We start from the raw sequence: 18,451 nt of genomic DNA on the forward strand, positions 1-18,451 counted from the left end.
CCAGATTTTTTTATCAAACCTCATATTTCTAAATAGCCATCTCTATTCTATTTGAAATAAGGGGAAGTAATAAGCCCCCCTTTGCTCTACAGTGCTAAATAAAGAAGAGTCAGATTAATATTACATATCTTGTCTCAGTTTCTTAAGTTCTTAACTGCAGAAACCAGTGGATAAATTGCTATTTTCTTTACCATTCCTATTGAAAATGTTTTTCTATACCACCACTCCCCTGGCATTAAAAAAAAATCAAAAAAATATTACCAGTATTCCAAATCTTTTGTATTAAAACATTTTAGGTATGTCTCCTGCTACATGCACGTAAAACAATACTTGCTTCAGCAGTCACATTGTTGAACCCCTCTGTAGAAGCAGAGTGGGGAAAAATGCTTTTAGAGGTTGTGGTCTTTCAGCTGGGATCAAGCAGTGCCATTTGGTACCTCCAAGTGCAGGGCTGCTGGCATGAGCCTTTCCTTGGTGGGATGCAGTTCCTGACCTGGAGGCACCAGCCTGCCTGGTCGCTGCCATCAGCTCCCAGCTTTCACAGATGACCTAGTCCCAGCACCGAGTCTTGACCTCTCGCTTTTTCAGCACTTCAGAGGTTAATTTTGTTGAGGGATCAGATTTCTTTCCAGGGGAAGTTTCTGATGATCACCTTCTAGCTGGGTTTTACTTTGCAGTGTCTCTCAGAGCTGCTGACTCCGTGTGGAGGTCTCTATTGGAAAACAACCTTGCTCCAACTTTTTTTTTTCCAAGTCTCTTCCTAGATAGTCAAGTTACAGGCTAGTTTATTTAAGGGGGGGCATTGGATGGTAGCCTAATGAAGGTATCAACCTGCAAAATAAATCTGAGTCCCTTTCCTGGAATTCTTCATGGGCAGCAAGGTGGAGAAGTGCTTTGGCTGGGGAATATTGCAAGGTAAGAGATTTTCTGCACTTTTGAAAACACGCGAGTGTGTTGTGTTACACCTTTGAGTAAGGGAGGTTTAGCTTTGCAAATACTGGTAGCAGTGGAAACATATTAGATGATGAATAAATCTGAGCAGCTTTCTCCCTGCACTGTTTCTTTTCAATCTCTGTATGCTGCATGAAATCAATACATTTTTAATAGATTGCAAGTATTTGAATAACATGGTAGAAAATTTCCTATGTGAGGACTGACAGCTATTGCTGTGCTTGCTTTTTCTGCCTTAATTTTGTGATTCTGTGAGGTTTATTGATACTCAAGGGTTGCAATCTAGCTGGTTATCTTTCCACTTGTGTTTCAGGCTTTTAGCCTCAGAAAACTATGGGGCTTTGTTATATTTTAGCACTCTAAGTCTGGTTTCTGTGCAAAGGAGGAGCCTCTGTGGGAATGAGCTCACCCTGCAAGGAAACAAAGGCGTGTGTGAGTTTGTTTCAGGCCAGATCCCAGCCCAGAGTGCACTTGCTTTTTAGTACATAATATCCAGTTCTTATTCTCACTCCTGTGCAAATTTCTGGTGGCTTCCTGATTTGTCTGAGTAAGGCTGTAAGATCTCTTTCCTTTTTGTAGTTCCTTCCAAATAAGCCTAATTTTAAAGGCTCACATGAACCAGGAGTTACTATCCAGATTGTTGCAGCTCTGCTAGGACAAAAAACTGCTTTCGGGGTTGGTAGTAGCTGACATCTTCCCAGCAGCAAAGAATAAAACATTTGACTTGATTATGTGTCTGTTTGTTCTGTAAATCACTGGTGGGATAACAACTGTTGTTTTTCAGTGGTTTGGTTTCCTGAGTGATAGTGCTGTGCCCTGTGATCAAATTAACACATTTTTATTGCCAAGTTCAGCGTTTATTTTAAGGCGTATTTCAGCAGGCTGTCATGCCTCCAGAAAGACAATTTCAGTTGTTTGTCTCCTTTTTTCCTGATGAGACAACCGTGTGCATTATCTTTGTCTCCATGCGCTCAGCTACAGCTGATGCTGCTGTGAGACAGGAGCAGTTCTCATGTGTGAAATCACTTGTGGTATGCACAGGTTTTGGCCTTTATCAATTTATGTAGAAGCTTTTGTAGAAAAGCAGGGAAGAGCAGAATTGCTTTGAGGTTTTGTGCATATATATGTCTTATCTTCAGTTTGTGCCTGTGTGTTTCTTGCTTGGGGTTACAGTCTGCAGACCTGAAAGATTGGTGGAGTTACAGTGTTAGGATGGATTAGAAGAAGATGGGAAGAAAAGGAGCCATGTTTTTGTCACATCCTTCCTGTAAGAATTTAGCTAATCTGTTCTTTTTCTTCTCAGTGTTTAACCCTGTTTTTATTATGTTTTGGAGCCTCTGCCAGGTACCAGTAAGTGCTGGTGAGCTGCTGAGCTCTCACCAGCTCAGCCCAGTGTTGGAGGAGCTTGAGGTGGGTGTCAGAAACTGTCACTGTGTTCAGTGGATGCTTCCCCCTTCTTTAAGTCTTAAATTGTGTCTTTCTACGAGGAGGTGATGTGATCCAGAGTATCTGCCTTTGGGGAAGAAGTAAGTGCGTAGTAAGAAAAACGTACTGGTAAGTAAGGCAGGGTAAGAAACCTGCACAATCAGGCAGTTGGTTTTCACAGCTCTCTATGCCCTGAGCAGGACACCCTCTGCCTGCCTGGAGTGAGGAGGTGTTTGGGCTGGGACCCTGCTGAGAGGGAGCTGCAGGCAGATTGCAGCGGTGACCTACACCCAGAGCTTTGCCAGGGGCCTCCTCCCCATTCCCTCATCCCCTCATCCTGGGGGACTGCAGGGAGCTGGGGCAGTCCATCCCTGAATCCACAGTGCTCTGGGCTTGACCTCACCTCGGGATTTGTTCAGTCCATTGCTGTCACGTGGACACTTCACAGGGATTTCTTTTCTGGAAGGCACCTGAGGCTTTGTATGTAAGCAAGGATTTCTGACTTTGGTTAGAAGACTGTTCTCAGCACTTCTTACTGTCATGGAAACAAAGGCAGAACAAACAAAGCACGTTCTTTTAATGTGATGACTGAGGTTTAACACTGACCTTATTGCGATATGAAGACCCTGATTTTGTTTCCAGCTTTCTCTGGAGTCATCCTAGTGACACAGACATGAGCAGGGATGAGCATCACTCCCATGGCTTCCAAAGCAGGGAGGTGAGGGTGCAGCTGGCCAAGGGGTGCTCTGTGCACCCAGTGTGGAGCTGCTCTGTAAACAGCTGTATAAACACAGCAAGTCCTCAGACAGAATAGTGGCTGGGAAAATACGGTTTATAGGTTCTGAATGCAAGAAAAAGGGGCTGGTTGGCAGCTGGTTGTAGTTTTGCACAGTAAATTTTGCAGACTTAGCTGGGAGTTCCTCCAGCACCTGGGTCACATGCAGTGCCTTGCTTTTCTCCCCTTCCCCGAGGCTGTGGAGGTACCAGAGGAACCCTGGTTGTGAACAATGGCCAAAAAAACAAGTTCTACCAGTCAGGCATTGTGCAACTGAATGCAGTTGTGCTGGCTGGTGACCCCAGACAGCCATGGGCTGAAGGGGCATGGAGCAAAGGTGTAGGTGAAGAAGGTACCTTTGGAATTTCAGCTTCAGAGCAGGATGTGATGAGTTTCAGTGGAAAGTCAAATCAGTTCACGAAAATTTAGGGTGTTCTAAGTCCTTGAGATCAGGTGGATTTTTAGGAGGTCCTTTGTGTGTCTGTGTGTGTGTGCTCAGCTGTGTTCAAGTTTGTCAATGGCTTGGTCAAATTCCTGGTTAGATTTTAAGGGACAAAATAAAATCCAGTGTTATTTTTATAAGGTTATTAGCACTGATCTAAGAAGATTAAATGAAAAGAGCATTTGCAGTTTTTTAGCTTCCCCAAACCTTTTCTTACCCGAATTTTTCAACACTGAATAATTTTGTTCTGTGAGTTATTCCCTTTACAAATAGGTATTTTAAATGTAAATCCTGAAACCTTATCTTGGATGAATTCTAAACAGAGCTTGACAGAGAGCTGCAGTTCAGCTTGCTGGCAGTAACCCCAATAGTCACTAAACATGAAAATGTCTGAGTAGCTCACAGCACACTTCCAGCACTTCAACTCTGCACCAAAAAAATGTCTTTTAAAGGATTAGATTCTGCTCCAGAAAGAACAACTGGAACGGCTCTGTATTCTTTTTTCCTGGTTTGCTTTTCTTGGTCTGACTTTCCTAAGTGTTTCAAGGTAACAGTCCTGTCCCTGGGCTCCTCTTTTGGTAAGAAACAAAGTGGTTTATGTTAAAATACCTATAGTGAGATGTAAGAGGAGAGTAACTGGAGACATGGGGGAGGTGGGTGATTAATAGCAGTGTAAAACACATTAATTAAATTAACTTCTCTTGAGGTAAATTTCCATCCATTCTTTTGCAAATGGTTATGTTTCAGTTTCAGAACAGTTTGAGAGGAAAACTGTGCATGGCTCTGTGTGTGCTTTCTGGGTTTCTGGCCCAGTCCTCACTACTGTAGGAAATCCCAGGAGAAAACAGTGGAAGCTGTGGTATTTACTGTCTCATTATAGCACATTTAATTTTTCCTTTTAAATCTTTGAAGATGCTGTGAAGTTTCAATCATTTTGTACCTTGATCGTTTTTGTTGTTGTTGTTGTTCACCTATCAACTCATAAATAGTTAAATTTTTAAATAGAAGAGGATAATTGCCATGTTTCCACTTGAAATATTGTAGAGCCCCAAGGCCCTTTCTTGGACAAATGTATTTTTCAGCAGCTCATTGTAATTTTTGGTTTTGAGTGAAGATCCAACAAAATTAAACTCAACACCCATCCGTAGAGAAAGGTGCATTTTCAGCCTTCAACAATAGCTTTATTTAGAAGGATTTTAATGACTCCTTTGCAAAGGGGGAAGATTTCTGCAGTGAGAGGGGCTGTCCTGAGGATCACAGAACGACTTCTCGTGCTGTCCAAGTTGACAGAGGAGAGCCAATTGTGTGGATGATGATTATGCAAGATGGAAAAGTGCTGATAGACTGTGGAAAAATACAAGTCTGAGCCTAACAGCTTTGCAAAGCTGTTTGAAAAAGCAGCTTTGAGCAGTTATCTGGGGCTGCCCGTGGGCGATGTGCAGTAGCAGGGCTGGGTTAGGGTGAGCAGGGTGAGGTGGGGAGGCTCAGGAAGCTGCTTGGGGTGCTTGGTTTCATGGAGAGCAGGAGGCAGCATCCTGGCAGTTTTTAAGTGGTGGCAGGGGTGGGTTTCAAGTGGGCGGTTGTATAATTTTCATATATAATACGCTTTTAAGATTTTAATTATTTTTTTTCTTAATTTGCAATTTTCAGTAATCAAAGTGAAGTTTCAGGTGATTGATCAAATAATGAAAGGAAAACCCAAACATTTCAACTTCAGGTTATGGTTGAGTAGACTTTTGCTGACATCAGAAATTTTTAATTGCACCAGCTAAATTACAAAGATGCTATCTGGGCTCTGGGAGCCAAGAACTCCATAATTAGGGCTGTTAGATGCCCCGTTCTGCTTCCTTACTTTTGACTTTAACCATCAAGGCACCGGATCCAGGTAAAAATGAACTGATTTACGTGGAGGGCTTGGGGTGGTTTCAAGAGCAGCGTGAAACAAAAGCCTCAGTTTGTGACTGGTCCTGTCCCCTGGAGGAGCCTTAACCAGAATGTGTGGGTTCATTGCATTACTTTGTAGCTGTACATGTTGGGTGCTCATAAAGTGGCTTGCATTGGTATTTATTTTACAGAGTTCAGTGAATTCTACCAGCCCTCTCTAGTGCTGTTTCAAAGGGCAGCATCAGTAATTGTTTATGTAGGTTTACAAAATTATTTTTGGTTTCTTAAGATGTTTTCATGTTTTCTTACATGCTGTTGTTTTTTCTAGGTAGAGACTGAGCTGAAGTGATATTTATTAAATAAAGCTATCTGGGTTTAGACAGATAGGTGGGTTTACACATCCTGCCTTGTCAGAACAGCTTGGGCACCAGTGTCATCAGCACGCCCACGGGAGCTGTGCTGCTTAGCTTGTGGCACCCAAAATCTGCCCAGACATCTATCTTCTGACCTCAGAACAGCTAATCTTTTTTAATTTACTAACAGATTAGTAAGCTTGAAAATGCAGAGTTGGAATAGTTCATCGTTTCCACCAGAACATAAAGGACCTAAAGCCCAGGATACACAGGAGGGGAAGCCACAACCATGAATGTATTCAGGTGCATGCTTCTACCTTTGTCCTCAGGCACATGTCCCAGTTCAGAAGGGCACTCAAATATTTTCATAATGCCTTAGATTGCCCAACTAAAGCCAACAGGACTGGCGGATGGCAGAAAAACTACTTATGATTAACATTAAACACATTCTCTAGGTGCTGATTAACTGGGGCCTATGGTAGTTTAAGAACTGTGAGTGCTCAAAAATGAAATGTTTCAGTTCCTCTACATTGAAGATGGGACTAGGAGTCACACAGAGAAAAATTATTGTATTTAATATTTTTTTCTGTCCTCTGCCATATCTCCAGAGGAAGGAAATGAAGCTATTAAACACAGAAGGCATTGGCATTGATGATATTATTGCTGTTATGATTTTTTAATAGGTTCAGAAATAGAAAATAAGTTTGTTGCTACACAAAACTTTGGAAAACAAGAAGCATATTTTTTTATTCAGTGATTTCATTAACTATTTTGGTACCTTATTTGTAGACTTACCTAGGAATTGTAAATGCTTTATGTGGTAGGTTTGGAAAGAGAAATAAGTATCAGTTATAGGACCTGTTTTCAGAACTGAAATTTAGAAGTAATATGTCTTTCAATATTTTGCCTTGTGCTATTCAATTGCCTACTCTAAATAAAAAAGTGCTTCAAAAAAATCTTTCAATCCTTTTTCAGATTTTCAATTCCCCCCTAACATTTCTTGGCATGGACAGTACACCTTTCATTTGGTTATGCTGGAAAAGATCTTTCAAAACAGCAAATAAAACTGGTGTGTCAAATTTGCCTGCCTGGCTTTCTCAGATTAAGGAGGTCTCGCATTTTGAATTTTATTTTAACATGGATTTCTATTTTGTATTGCACCATTTATCCAGGTGAAGGCAAATTTGGGAAAAAATTATCTCTTTCCTTTGAATTGTAGCATCAGCAACACTGTAGACTGCAGCATTCCTTTCCAATCACAAGAGCTGGAGTGTCTGCAGGTTTATCCAATAGCCTTTGGAAAATCTTCTTGGAAATCCTGTAGCTGGGACACTCCTGAGGGTCAGTCAGGGCTGGCTGCAGTGAATTCTCATGAGCTGGAGAAAAGATGGAAATGTGAAGGGTGATGAAGATGTGACCCCAAGGCTCCATCAAGAGCCTGTGGCAGGGGCCAGCAGTGTGTTCTGCTGTGTCCCTGTCCCTCCCCATCCCTGTTCCAGCAGAGCAGTGTGGCTGAGCACCCCAAATTTCCTTTCCTGGCTTGGGAGCTGTTGATCGGAGCCTCCCAGCTGGCTCATCCACAGGGATATGGGAGAAGAGGCACAACTGGCTGTGCTGACACATGGATGAGGCCCTTCCCTGGGAACAGAGCAGTCAGCAAGGAGCAGCTGCCAGCTGTAATCCTTCCTGTGACATGCAGAGGAGGATGTCCCCGTGGCCACACTTCATTTGTGGTTCAGCAAATTTTGCTGCTCTTCAAGCTGTGCTCAGTTCCCTAAAAGGCTTTGTACAGGTGTGGGTGAACATAGCACTCCCAAGTAAGGAAAAGCAATTAAAATTATTAAAGCAACATTAAAAGTCACGCAGAAAGGTGTTTTGTAGTGCTAGGTGGGAAAAAATTAAATGCTTTCCATTTCAAAGCTGACAAAGTTTATGTAGAAAGGCTATAGCAAATCAGTGGTGAAGCTATGAATAAAGTCCAAGCAAACAGAGGTAGTTTGCCTTTCTTTACACAGTTCTATTATCACAGGTTAAGACAGTTCAAGTTTAAATGCAAATGTTAACTGCTCAGTATATTGATTTGTGAATATAGCTTTCATTGCCCAGCCAGAAACTTCTCTGCAATCTCTTTATTACAAGTTCGTAAAGCAAACAAAAATGCAACAGGGAGGAGAGTCTGGAGCTCCCAAAATCTGAAGCTGAGGTTATAAATAGCTAGAGAGCTGCCAGGTGATGAGCTCTTAACCTTTTGCAAATGACCTATTTTATATATATATATATATATATATATATATATATATATATATATTTGTTTTGTTTTTGTTTTGTTGGTGTTTTGTTTGTCCTAAACTTCCAGTGAGACATTTCTCATTTACTGGAAAATGTTGAAGTTATCACATGCTGGAAGAAGGTAGTCCTGAATAGTTGCTCTCCTTGAAAAGGGTGGTGCAGCTCAGGAGGATTATTTGCTATCTGAAGGACTGAACTTTTAGTTGCTAAAGTTCTTTGAGGCTGGTGATACTGTTGATGGTAGATCCAGGTCTGTGGAACACCCAGGTACAAAAGGTTGCTTCAGGGTGAATTTTTTTTCCTTGCATTTAAGTTCCACCTCTGTGTTACAGCTTAGCAAGTCAGTGCTGTGCCTACTTGGAGATCACACAATCATTGAATGATTTGGGGTGGAAGAGAGCTTAAAGATCATCTTGTTCCACCCCCCTGCCATGGGCAGGGACACCTTCCACTATCCCAGGTGGCTCAGACCCCCATCTAGCCTGGTCTTGGACACTTTCCAGGGATGTGACAGCCACATCTTCTCTGGGCAGCCTGTGCCAGGACCTCACCACCCCCTTCCCCCCCCAGGAAAAAATTCCCCGCTAATATCCCTTCATGCCACTCCTTTCCCCTGCTCTGGGGACACAGATTTCTGACAAAGACACACATTTCAGCTGAGTCAGGAAGAGCTGTGTCACTGTGCCTTGGCTTTGTGATGGCATGCACTGGCCTTTCTGGCAACCGCAAGTGGGCTGAGGGTTGTAGAAATAATACAGTCTTCCTTTTGAATGATGTCTTGTCTTTTGACCCTTGTTTTCTCCCTCTGCTGTGCTTTTTCTCCAGCTGGGATGACAGCAGCTCTGTCAGCAGTGGGATCAGTGACACCATAGACAATCTCAGCACTGATGACATTAACACCAGCTCCTCTATCAGCTCCTATGCCAACACACCTGCCTCCTCCCGCAAGAACTTAGATGCACAGGTAAGAGCTTGTCACAGACATTTCTTTTATGAACAATCCTTTCTTAGGAGTTTTCCTGCTGAAGCTGAGAAGTTTCAGCAACAAGATATAAACTGTGGTTATCTGCTGCTGTGGAATGCAACAGGTCCATCTGGATTGGGCCATCTTGGATGTTTATAGTTAATGGCCAATCCAGGGCCAAGCTATCTCGGACAGAGTCTGAGAGAGCTGCCTTTGTTATCATTCTTTCTTTTCTATTCTTAGCTTAGCTAGCTTCTGGAAACCTTTCCTTCCTTTTTTTTTTAGTATAGTTATAATGTAATATATATATCGTAAAATAATAAATCAAGCCTTCTGATCATGGAGTCAACATTCTCGTCTCTTCCTTCACCCAAGAACCCTCGTGACCACTGTCACAAGAGCTTTGCTTTATTCAGCTAACACTGATATTTGTTATTTTCTCTGTGCAGGAGGTGGAATTGTTTTAGGTTGCTGAACTTGAGCACACAGCCTGCCTTCAGTATAGACAGTGTCAATAATAACCACCTTGTCATCCATGGCATTTGCAAATATTTCCTCTGTGAGTGATGCCATGGTGATGTCACAACAATTGGGTCTTGTCTTCCTAGAGGCACTGCTGCACAGAAAACAGATGTAAATGGGATTTTATATAGATATTTTCGAAATATCTATATAAATATATAGAATGAAATGGTATTACGTTTTTCATATAGAATAAGAAATGGTATTAGATTGTCCTTTAAATAATAGAATACAATAAAGTAAACATCAAAGTTCAAAGGTTGTTTACACTTTCATCAGAAATGTAAGCATGTTATGCAAATGAAGTTGATTTTATTAAATTTCCAGCCAGAGCTGTGTGTTATTGAAGGCTTTCAGTGTTTGCCAGCATTTTGTAGGAGGATAAGCTTTGCCTCCATCAGCAGGATACGTGTACACTTTGTGCTCAGACACCACACACCCAAAGAGGGTGGAACAAGTGAGGGCATCTAAAAGTTTTTCATTGACCAAAAAAAACTGCATAACACAGAGATTTGCACTAATACAAATGGGGTTTTTTTTACCAATTCCATAGATTTTTTGTTTGGGAAAGTGCAGGACTAAAAAAGTCCAGCTTTGTTCTGGTCCTGTTCGAGGCACCCGGGTGCTGTGTGCTGCAACCACTGGGATGTGGTGACCTGGCAGTGCTGCAGGTACAGGAGAGGGATGTCGGTGTGACCTGCTCCTCTGCTTCTTCCCTCTTTTAATCTTCTCCAGTCCTTTTCATCAGTGGCTCCTAAATCTGTTTTTGACATCAGTTTTGATGGAGACCTGTGGTTGCTGTGAAATATTGCTGTGTCTCCAGAGCTGTGCTGCAAACACAGAGCAGTCTTTGTTCCCTTGCCATGCAGTGCACATTTGAGCCTACACAAAGGGTTTCCAGGTAGCCTCTGTTTGCCTATCAGCAACTGCACAGGCACTTGGAACTGCTAATACAAGTCCCATACAAGCTGAGAGGATCAAGCATGTTTTTCAGTACCTGACAGAGAGTAAGATGGGCAACTGGAAGTATTTTTTGACAATTGTTACTGTCTCAACATTGTAATACTGTTGGGGGGGAAAAAAAGGAAGACTTAGGGAGATATAACTAAACATTAACCTGAGGAAAAAAATAGAAACTCATGTGACTTCTATCTTCTGATGGATCAGATTCTTGGAAACACCTCTGAGAGATCAAAATCTGTGTTGACAAACTCCTCTTCCTCCTCCACAAATATTACAGTATCCAAGAGGGTGCAGACAGACACCAGAAGAAAAGCAGCTGGAGCTTGTTCAGGCAGTAGAGTGTAGTTATTGGCAGAGGAAGCTGGGAGCCAAGAATGTACAGGTGGTGTTTGCAGTTTTTTGGTGTGATGTGTGTCTCTGACCTGCTTCTCTCCTCAGTTTTCATGAATGACAATCCTTATTCCAGTATTCTGTTATCTGCAAATTATTTGCCCATAAAATAGTTCGTTTTCAGTGGAACAAACTACCTGAATCTTGTCGGCCAAGGGAATGAAAAGAGCTTGGAGTGCTGAAATGCGTGGCTTGCAGGGTTAATTTTTTGCTGCCAATTGTAGACCTCAGAGCTCATGATGCAGTGAATGCTGCAGAGACACCTTTTCTGTCTTTCCTGAAGGACTCTGTGATGGCCAGTGCCCAGGTTTGCCTTCCCCACGTGGTGAGCCACAAAGGACTAGCACACATTTGCAGAGGGATGTGGACTTTTCTTCTGAGGGTGTCCCTTGCTTTGGTTCTCCTATACAGTAGGTGCTTTTGAGCTGCTGTGATTCTGTCACATCTCTTTGAGAGGGTACAGAAGTTGGATTTCAGATAATTAAGGAGGGAGCTTGAAGCTAATACATGTGCAGCTGGGAGTCCAAGCAAATAATGCAGCAACATCAAAGGGAGAGAGTCTGAACATGTCAGTGTCTGCTGATAAAATCAGTAACTCAGGCAGAATCATCTCTGCAAAGAAAGGCATAGTTGCAGTAGGAAAAAATCTCAGTTGAGATTTCTCTCTGATTTTCAGGGCTGATGAGTACCCCATACTCCAGAAGCTGCAGTTTCCCCATCTTTGAGAAACAGGACTTAAATATGATATTAACTCTGTCTTCAGAGACATTCACAGCTGCATCCTCTTTTTATAGTAATGCAGTGAAGATGTTTACAAGTTGATTCTCAACAAGCTAGTGATGGGAACCAGAATTTGCCTTGCCACGTTCCCATGTCCTGCTGTGATTACGCCAAGCACCAAACCCCTTAATGTAGTCACAGGAATTTTGGCACCCTAGTATTTTTCCTTTTTATTGCACAGAATTAGGTAAGTTACCTTTATCACAGTACTACATAGAGTGTGCCTTTAAAGTCACATCATATGCATACTTTTAGGAGAAATTAAGACCTGAGCATTTGAAAATAACTTATTTAACTGAAATAAGATGGGAGGAAGAGACCAAGTAACAAATTCAATCATGTGATGGTAAAAAGATTGGAAGATAGAAAGGTTCCATTAAATAGAAAACTGCATCCTCCCTAAGCAGTTGGATGAGACATCTTCTCAGGAAAGATGGATTTGATCTGTTCACAGCTTCAGATTTACAAAAACTTTATGAGTGAGTTGAGAAATCCTGGTGGTTTGCTCCTAGCTGAGGCTTTGCTTTCAGCTTGTGCTCGCTGTGTCTTGCCATGACCTCCAGCCAAGAGTATTTCTACTTTCACCCTTCTGGGTGGGTGGAGTTTCAGCTGCAATCCCCAAGCCAGGTTTCACAGTGTTTTGGTTTTGATTCCTTAGTCATGTTTCTGTGCTGTTCTCAGTGTTTACCATTAAACAGAAACATCTCTGGCCAGAGGGTTTCAATGGTGGAGGTGCAGCATTTCAAAGGCTGCAGGAAAGCTTTGGCCGTGGGTGCAGTAGTAGAATAAAAGGCAGGAGAGCAAAGGTAGAGAGGACTTCTTGCAGTGCTGTTCTCTCTGTGGAGACTGGCTGTACTAAACTTACAGATTAGGGGAGGGGAAACAGAAGGTACAGGAATATTTCCTAGTCAACCAAAACTAGAATAAGCCCTTTGCTAGCAGGTAGGTGTATTTCTTGTTCTTGAACACTAACAGTGCGTACACAAAATTCCAGACAGGGAGCTTGGAACAAGATACTGAAGTGACCACGTGAGGAGTGGTGTCTTTGAGGTGGCTTTGGTGTAGCTTTGGTACATTTTGCCTGTGCTCTCTTCCAAGATTTGTGAATGTACGAGCTGTTTGCATGAAATAGTGATTTTGGAGAGGCACAGGACATAGGAACAGTCACACAGTGAATTTATTACACACCTACTGATGGTCAGAAATAGAAAGGTGACCCACCAGCCCAAACTTGGCAGGCACAGGAAGAGAAGGGAGTTAGAAAGCAGAGATCCATTCAAGCCTACCCTGGATTGCTCTCTTTGAATGGAGAAGTAGGGAAACAAGCACAAGGAAAATACAAGAATATAATATTACCTCAATCCATAATTCAAAATGCAGGTTAGACTCATGACTCAATATGTAGATAAATAACCCAAGCCCTGTTTCCTGACTGAAGAAAGACCGTTGTGATATGTGGTGTCGGCTTTCACACACTGATCGCTTAACTAGTTTTTCAGGCTTTAAAAAAAAGTAGTTACAGTAAAAAGCAGAGGAAATTCAATCACAGTTCCCCTGAATTCTTTAGTATTAATGGTGTGATCTGATAAGTAAAGTCATAAACTTAAAACATTCTTTAGGAACTTAAAAGCTGAAAAGCGTTGTAAATAATCTTACAGCTTCTCCTGTGCTGAGTTTTTCTGTTTATCCAAAAGGAGTAAAGACTGTGAGCTTTGTAATGCTTTGGGATATTTAAAATAATTTCCTTTTAAATAAATTATTCCTTTTGCCTACCGCACAGTTCTGAGCACATTCACCTCCTGCTGAGGCTGCAGGGCAGAAAGGTGGCATCAAACCTCACCAAAACCCATCAGCCTGTACTTGGGAACTGCAGTAGGTGCTGAATTGTCAGTCTCTTTCATGGTACTGTGGTGGCTGGAGAACACTTCAGCTGTGAATTTCTTATCCTGATCAGAGTCAAATGTGTGGATATTCGTCATTTGTGCCTGATCACAAAATGGTTGGTTGTTGTGTTACCATATTCACCAAATTTAATCAACAGCATTTATTTGACAAGAGTAGAATTCTGGAAGAGTAGTCCAGTGGGAATTAGCAGTGGGAAATATTAATGTATGGAGAATGTATAATATATACACATATATATAGGGTAATATATTTAATGTAAGTATTTCTGAGATTTTGGCAAAGGTTTGCTAATGAGAAATTTTTCAATTTAATATTGAGCTTAGCAACATTCTCCATAAGAGGCTGGTAACACAGTCAATCTGTGCAATGAGTAGGGGAAAAAACAGTCTGCAAGAGAAACTAAAGTAATTTATGTATTGAAGTCAGTCTTGAGTATTGTTAGAAAGTTTTTCTTCAGTCCTTGGGTGTCCATCTACTACGTTAGGTTAGAATTAAGAGCATTCCACATATTCAGATCTGTTCCAAAAGCTGCCTCCTCATGCTCTGGAGATCAGATTGCCAGACAAGAGATAAGAAAGCAGCAGGAACAAAGGAAGACTGGCTGCACAGGTTTGAAATGCTTTTTTGACATTGCAGTAAAAGGGTTTGTCAGAAATTAGAGATGGAGGATTATAAATGTCATGGAGCTGAATATGTCCTTTATACATCAAGTAGGGGGTTTTTTCCCCTTTATTTATTTCAAGGAGCATGGCTGTTGTGGTTTTTTGTATTTTTCTTATAGAACATATTAAAAAATATGTCATTGCTGGGGTTAATTTCTTGCTGTGACATTTCTTCATCAAAAGCGTGTTATGTTGGTACTCAGAGATGACTGCTGAGCTGATAAATCAGGGTGATGGTTCCTACTTATGAAGCTTGTTAAAAGAAAGCCTTGCTCTGAAAGTTGTCTTGCAATTCCTTATCTGTCCTAGACTGACGCAGAGAAGCATTCCCAGGTGGAGCGGAATTCCTTGTGGTCGGGCGATGAAGTCAAGAAATCCGATGGGGGATCTGATAGCGGCATAAAAATGGAGCCAGGATCCAAATGGAGGCGGAACCCCTCTGATGTGTCGGATGAGTCTGATAAAAGCACTTCTGGTAGGAAGAACACTGTTATTGCCCAGACGGGCTCCTGGCGACGGGGCATGTCAGCTCAGGTTGGCATTACCACACCAAGGCCCAAACCTTCAACCACCTCAGGCGCATTAAAGACACCTGGAACAGGTGAGAAAAGGCGTAAGATGTAAACAAGCCAAAAATGTGTTCGGTGTGAAAGCAGTTTAAATACTTTGCAGAGGCAAAACTTGAACTTCAGGTAATCCTGTCTGTATTTTTAGGCATTGCTTTAACCTAAGCAGCATATTGTATGTCCATGTTTCTATTTCTGTCTGAAAATGTGTATTTTGAATTAGCACACCCTGCCAGTTGTTTTCATGAAAAACTCTGGTCTTAAGCCAAACTATTGATTTGGCACAGTATTGCTGTGTGAAGAATAAATAATATAATTTTAGTTTTGAAAATCACTGTTTTTGAAAATCACTGTTAACCAAGAGCATACAATATATATGGTTGAGGAGATTTTTTTCCCCCCTTACTAAACAAGCATGGTTGTTTATACTAAACATGATTTCTGGATTTTCTTTTAAGTGTATTAATGATTTTAGCACTTGCAGATGTGTGAATGAAAATTGATTGAATTTGCATAATCAATTAATACAATTTAATATCTCTTTTTATTAGGTCTTGTATACAATTGTATATGAAAAAGTTAAAGTTATATACTGTTTTGAACAATACAAATGCTTTAACAATGCCTTTTAGGGAAATTATACTATCAACCTAACACTACTGGTGCATAATGATAGAAATGATCGATCTGTGGTAGCTACAGAGAGAAACTTTTTTTCTTATCTGTCACTATTATGTGAGGCTGTTCTGCTTTTCATATTCTCAAAGGCAAAGGCACCACATACTTTCTTTGGCAAGTCTGCATGTGTAACTCACTAGAGTGGCATGTAAGTTCAGTGCAGACTAGATCATAACTTTGAACCGCACTGCAGTGGCTAACACGCTTTTGCTTTTCATGCTGCTTTGAGTTTCATCATTTGCTTGATGTTTTCAAGTCATTAAATATTAGAATTCTTTTTCTATTTTTGTAGGGAAAACTGATGACGCCAAGGTATCAGAAAAGGGTAGACTATCTCCTAAAGCTGGACATGTTAAACGTTCCCCATCAGATGCAGGACGCAGCAGTGGTGATGAATCCAAAAAGCTTCCCACAAGTAACTCTAGGACAGCTGCTGCTAATGCTAATACATTTGGATTTAAGAAACAGAGCGGGTCAGCCGTAGGCATGACCATAATCACTGCCAGTGGGGCAACTCTCACCAGTAGATCGGCTACCTTGGGAAAGATCCCCAAGTCATCTGGACTCATGGGTAGGACCACTGGTCGGAAGACTAGTGTTGATGGCTCCCAGAACCAGGATGATGGCTACTTAGCACTTAGTGCACGAACTAATCTTCAGTACCGTAGCTTACCCCGGCCCAGTAAATCCAGTAGCAGAAGTGGAGCTGGGAATAGATCTAGCACAAGTAGCATAGACTCCAACATAAGCAGCAAGTCAGCTGGGTTGCCTGTCCCTAAAATCAGAGAGCCTGCCAAGGTAATCCTTGGAAGCTCTCTGCCAGGATTAGTCAATCAGACTGATAAAGAGAAAGGGATTTCGTCTGACAACGAAAGCGTGGCTTCATGTAATTCTGTTAAAGTGAACCCTGCATCACAGCCTGCTGCTAGCGGAGCTCAGAGTACCCACCAGCAAGGAGTCAAGTACCCCGATGTGGCCTCTCCCACCCTGCGCAGGTAGGCAACAAATTCCTCGGTTCTGCAGTGGTGTTAGTGGGAGCTCAATGAGCAGCACTCTGCCAGCCAGGCCTGGCTGGCTTCGGTGCAGCACTTTCTTCTTAGTGTCCTACTTCAAGGTCTTGGTAATTACAGTTAATTTCACGTAAACGGCTTGGCCAGTGTTGTGGATATGTAGGACGTCACGTGACAGCAACAGAAATCTAACGTTCAGGGAAAAAAAACCCCTCTCTGGCAGAAGTTTGGCAATTACAATTGGAGTCACCTTGTTGCAGAAATCATACCTGGAGGCTTTCATCTGTGCAGATATCACAGATATAAGAATTTTCTTACCTGAAGGTTACTGAGGAGTTCTTGCACAGATGTATATGTAACAAACCTGGAAATATTCCAGTCATGGATCAAATAAACCAACAACTGGAGGGTTATCTCAGATTTTCATGATGACAGTGGCATTGACCTGCCAGGCTTAGATTCACCCAAAGCAAACTATTATGGCTTGTGTGGATTAGCCCAGTATGTTGCAAGACTCAACATTTTAGCCTGTGAAGAAGAACCGTAAATAAAGTTACTGTCTAAGCTGGGTTAAATTTTATTATTTAATACTATTTTTTGGACAAAAATCCTATCTTTCTTCTATTTCTCCAAGAGTACCCCACACACTAACATTAATAAATAGTGAGGAGCTAATTTGTTGATGCAGTGTATATCAGAGCCTCGATATTGGTGAAAAGTTTCTGTTAGTATTATTTTTCAACTGAATTTGAGTAGCTTGTGTGCTTCAAGTTGCAGTGTTTTGCATTTCATTTTGTTGTGACGCCCATAATACCCATACAGTTATGCTCCATCATCCTGCTTCCAGTGATGTGAGAAAGCCACATTCCATCTGAAGCACCAGTGCAAGCATAATGGCTGTGATGGCAGCTTAGGCTGATGCTGTGAACTGTTTTTAGATGGGTGGTTTTATTTGAAGAGTCTGTGTGAGGATAATTGAAGATACTTTTATTTTGTACCTGATTAACAATAGATAAGCCATGTACTTTGGAACACGTAATTTTCATCAATGGCTACTTAAAAACTCCAGTAGGCCTTTCACTTCTGTGGGATACGCAATGAGAAATGCAGATTTTCAGTGTTTTCAGTGATTCCAGTGTGCTTCAGGCACACTGGTGGGAATGTGATTGGGAATTTTTTATTACTGAAAAGCTGCATTGCTGGCTGTGTAATTGAAATGCTACATGAGAAATACATGAAACTTCAAAGAGCAGACACTGAGGTTCAATTTAACTATTCCCTCATTTGATTTACAGTTTCACACTTGAATTTTCAGCAGCCTGTCAAAGTTGTCATGTGTTGAAATGCGTCAGAGTTGAACTGGGCCTCGTCTGCTTATTACTGATTTCTAGGATGACAGTAAAGAAGATTTTGAGCTTAATTTTCGTAGTTGAGTTGCAGACATTGTTTTTTGCATATTTCCTCTTGGCCCTGTAGGTTTTTTTGGTGTTACACAGTGAATTACAATCCATACCTTTGTCATGGTACAGACTTACCTATAAGTTCATGAATATATGTAACTTCCATATTGTCATAAACAGGGGGTAGCTTAAAACAGCTTATCAAACTCTTGTGTGGGTGTTTGGGGTTTTTTAAGCTCCGGGATGCTTTCTTTAAGAGTGGTTTCCCCGGTGCAGCTGAAGAGGTTGTATGCTCTGGCACAGGAATACCTTGGGGAGTGCACTAAGCTGGTATAGCTGCTGAGTGCCATGGAATCATGGACTGGTTTGGGTCAGAAGGGACCCTGAAAATCATTTTATGCTGATTCCCCTGCCATGGGCAGAGAGACCTTCCACTATCCGAGCTCATTCAAAGCCCCACCCAGCCTGGCCTTGAAGACTTCCAGGGATGGA

At 41.7% G+C, this 18,451-nt stretch overlaps 1 protein-coding gene across 13 annotated transcripts in view; it reads left to right on the forward strand.

Annotated features, from left to right (window-relative positions):
• Nucleotides 1–18,451, forward strand: part of NAV2 (neuron navigator 2) — a 390,183-nt gene that overhangs the window by 327,347 nt on the left and 44,385 nt on the right. For all 13 annotated transcript variants that reach the window (XM_030948576.1, XM_030948578.1, XM_030948583.1 and 10 more), the window contains 3 exons: nucleotides 8,945–9,083; nucleotides 14,615–14,906; nucleotides 15,842–16,544. In XM_030948576.1, coding sequence (XP_030804436.1) covers nucleotides 8,945–9,083; nucleotides 14,615–14,906; nucleotides 15,842–16,544 — 1,134 coding nt within the window. The remainder of the gene's footprint in view (nucleotides 1–8,944; nucleotides 9,084–14,614; nucleotides 14,907–15,841; nucleotides 16,545–18,451) is intronic.

The sequence above is a fragment of the Camarhynchus parvulus genome, chromosome 5, assembly GCF_901933205.1.
Source record: "Camarhynchus parvulus chromosome 5, STF_HiC, whole genome shotgun sequence".
Classification (NCBI taxonomy): domain Eukaryota; kingdom Metazoa; phylum Chordata; class Aves; order Passeriformes; family Thraupidae; genus Camarhynchus; species Camarhynchus parvulus.